We start from the raw sequence: 2,953 nt of genomic DNA on the forward strand, positions 1-2,953 counted from the left end.
ATCTCCCCCAAGCCCCACACTTATGACCCAATATTAGCATGTTAAATACACGGGAAGTGAAGAATTGAGAAAAGAATGCATATAATTCAAGCAAAACAAAATGCTTTATTCATACTTATTTATTTATTAGAGAATACAAAAGGAGGTACTTACTCTGGCCTAACTGCCTGAATCATGACCTTGATTCTTCATTTTACTTAGAGTATGTAGACCTGTGCAAGGACTAAAGAATAAAACAAGGAACAGAAACCGGTCCCTTCAACACCCAAACCTCAATTCCCTAATTGGGACTGTATTTCCTGTTGATGAGAATTGAGAGTTCATAGTATTCTATTGATGTGTCTTATCAAGACAGATAATTCTGTTTGCTTGTAGGTGTACATCATAGGTTCTGAGAGCATATTATTTTTCATTTATAAATTATTTTCATTTGAATATATAATTCTAAGCACATTTAACTGTATAAGTTAGATGCTTTAAAATCATCTTCTTAAATATCCTAACAGAAATTAGAGCTTCCTTCTCCCTAAAAGTGTTTAATTTCTAGTACATTTGAGTTTCCTAAAGGAGAAACAGCTCTTTTCACTTAACAAACATTTTCATATTTTGATAAATTCAATTAAAAGTCCTTATTTGATGTCTATTATTTGCAGCTTGTTTTAAAAAGAAAAAAAGTCATCAATTTGGAGAAAAAATAAGTTAGGTTATATTTTAGAATATGTTTTATTGCTAGGGTTTATGAATTACAATAGAATTCAGATTTCTTAACAGATAATATATGGTTGTGGACAAAGAAAGAGTCTATCATTATACTAAGGATTATGGACATACTTGATTTTAGACTACACAAATTGGAACGGGGATTATTATTTGAGTCCAGTAATAGTAAATGCATTTAATACACATGAGGTCAGAATGTCTAAAGCAAGTCATTTTTATTCCTATCACAGGTGACTACAATCTATATGCCCTTTAAACTTTTCATCTCAATTTTAAAAACAATCGTAAAGCAAGTTCTCCTGCCTGATGTACTTACAGTTTCTGGCAAGACTCTATAAAACACACTGATCATAACCCACAGTTTGAGTGAAAAGCAGGTGTTAGACATAACTTGTGGAGGTCTTACTAAGCACTGTCCCGTTCTGTGGTCGCTTATCTGTGTGTGGCGCAGGATGCTCAGCGGCTGGATATCTGTTCTCTTGCTTCTTTCTGTTGCAACAGCAGTACCCACAAAGCAGACCCCCTCCGATGAAGAGGACAGCGGTACTTGCCCAGCCAAGGAAGAGTGCCGCTCCCAGCTCTCGTTTCTGACCTATGTGGACGGCTGGGTTGTAGAAATCCCTGATGATGATATTGGCTGTCCAGCACACCGGAATGAGAACGAAGATGCCCGTCAGGATAAAGAGGACTCCAGAAGTCCCCAGAAGATATGTTTTAACCCTCTCGTTAGAGCCTTTGCACTGAATCTTCTTCATGCCGGAGATGCCAATAAGCAGAGCAATCAGAGATAAGGCAACAGCTACACACATGAGGGCGCGGGCTGCTTCCAGGTCATGTGGGAGAGCCAGCAAAGAACTGTAGAACTTACACTGCAACCTAACCTTGACTTGTCGGATGCAGTTCATCCAGAGCCCTTCCCAGAGCCTTTCAAAGACAATAATGTTGCTGCCAACAAAAGCCGATACTCTCCACTGAGGCAGAAGTGCTGTGGCCAGAGTTCCCACCATGCCGAAGAACCCAAGAACCAGTCCAGCGATTTGCAGTGGGTTAAATGTCATTGCCTCTGCTTTAAATATGGATCCAATCTGCAAGGGAAGCTGCTCACGTCCCAGAACGGGGAGGCCTTTGTGAGGCTTCAGCGATCTCTGATGATGTTCTCCACTGTTACTGCCCAGAACGCTTTAGTCCAAACCGGCAGCAGTGACTGAACGTGGCTTAACTAGAAGTACCTGTTGTACATGCATGCTGCCCTCGTACACTCACATTCACTTCATACTACGTATGAATTACTTACTAGTCATGTATAATTGTTTCTCAGCCAATAAGAACGTAGCCAGAGGTGTGCCAAGAAATACTGCATTCAGCGTTAGTATTTCTCATATTACTATTGTCTAAGCAATGCTGTAATTAATTATGTGTCAAAATTTCCATTGTGGATTGGTAATTACAGAGTTGAAAACTTCTTGTCTAAAAATCACTCTGGGGCTTCCCTTGTGGCACAGTAGTTGAGAGTCCGCCTGCCGATGCAGGGGACACGTGTTCGTGCACCGGTCCAGGAAGATCCCACGTGCCGCGGAGCGGTTGGGCCCGTGAGCTATGGCCGCTGAGCCTGTGCGTCCGGAGCCTATGCTTCCCAATGGGAGAGGCCACAGCAGTGAGAGGCCCGTGTACCAAAAAAAAAAAAAAAAAAAAAAAAAAAAAACCACTAAAAAAAAAAAATAAAAAAAACAAACTCACTTAATGGCTTACCTAACTTGTTTTGCCAACGCTTTGCTTTGAAATTTGCAGGTTTTTTTCACAAAGAGTGAGATTGATCTGTGATTTTCTTTCCCATGCTTTCTTAAGTTTTGGCATAGAAATATTACTGATTTCATAAAATGCATTGAAGATGTTGCTTGTTTTTCTATTGTCTGGAGTAGTTTAGATAATACTGGAATTTTCGACTACTTGATAAAACTACCTGAGCCGAGTATTTTCTCAGTGGGAAGCTTTTTAAGTACTGGTTCGATTTATTAAATTTCTATAATACTTTTCAGCTCTTACATGGGTAGTAGAGTCAGTTTTGGTAAAAAAAATACCAAATTCATAGTACAGTGTGAAAGCATCTGTTGTGTCCAAGTTCTTAAAAATGGGAGGGGCCCCGGCAGGGAGGGGCCCGCTAAAAAAAAAAAAAAAAAAAAAAAAAATCACTCTGATATAAAAGTATAAATATATGTGTTAAGCCACCACAGAA

At 39.5% G+C, this 2,953-nt stretch overlaps 1 protein-coding gene across 1 annotated transcript; it reads right to left on the bottom strand.

Annotated features, from left to right (window-relative positions):
* Positions 1-1,100: 1,100 nt before the first annotated feature.
* CLDN17 (claudin 17) lies at positions 1,101-1,778 on the bottom strand. Its single transcript, XM_024752914.1, has one exon. The coding sequence runs from the start codon at positions 1,776-1,778 to the stop codon at positions 1,101-1,103; it is 678 nt and encodes a 225-aa protein (XP_024608682.1).
* Between the last annotated feature and the right edge of the window lie 1,175 nt (positions 1,779-2,953).

Source organism: Neophocaena asiaeorientalis, unplaced genomic scaffold, assembly GCF_003031525.2.
Source record: "Neophocaena asiaeorientalis asiaeorientalis breed wild unplaced genomic scaffold, Neophocaena_asiaeorientalis_V1.1 scaffold245, whole genome shotgun sequence".
Classification (NCBI taxonomy): domain Eukaryota; kingdom Metazoa; phylum Chordata; class Mammalia; order Artiodactyla; family Phocoenidae; genus Neophocaena; species Neophocaena asiaeorientalis.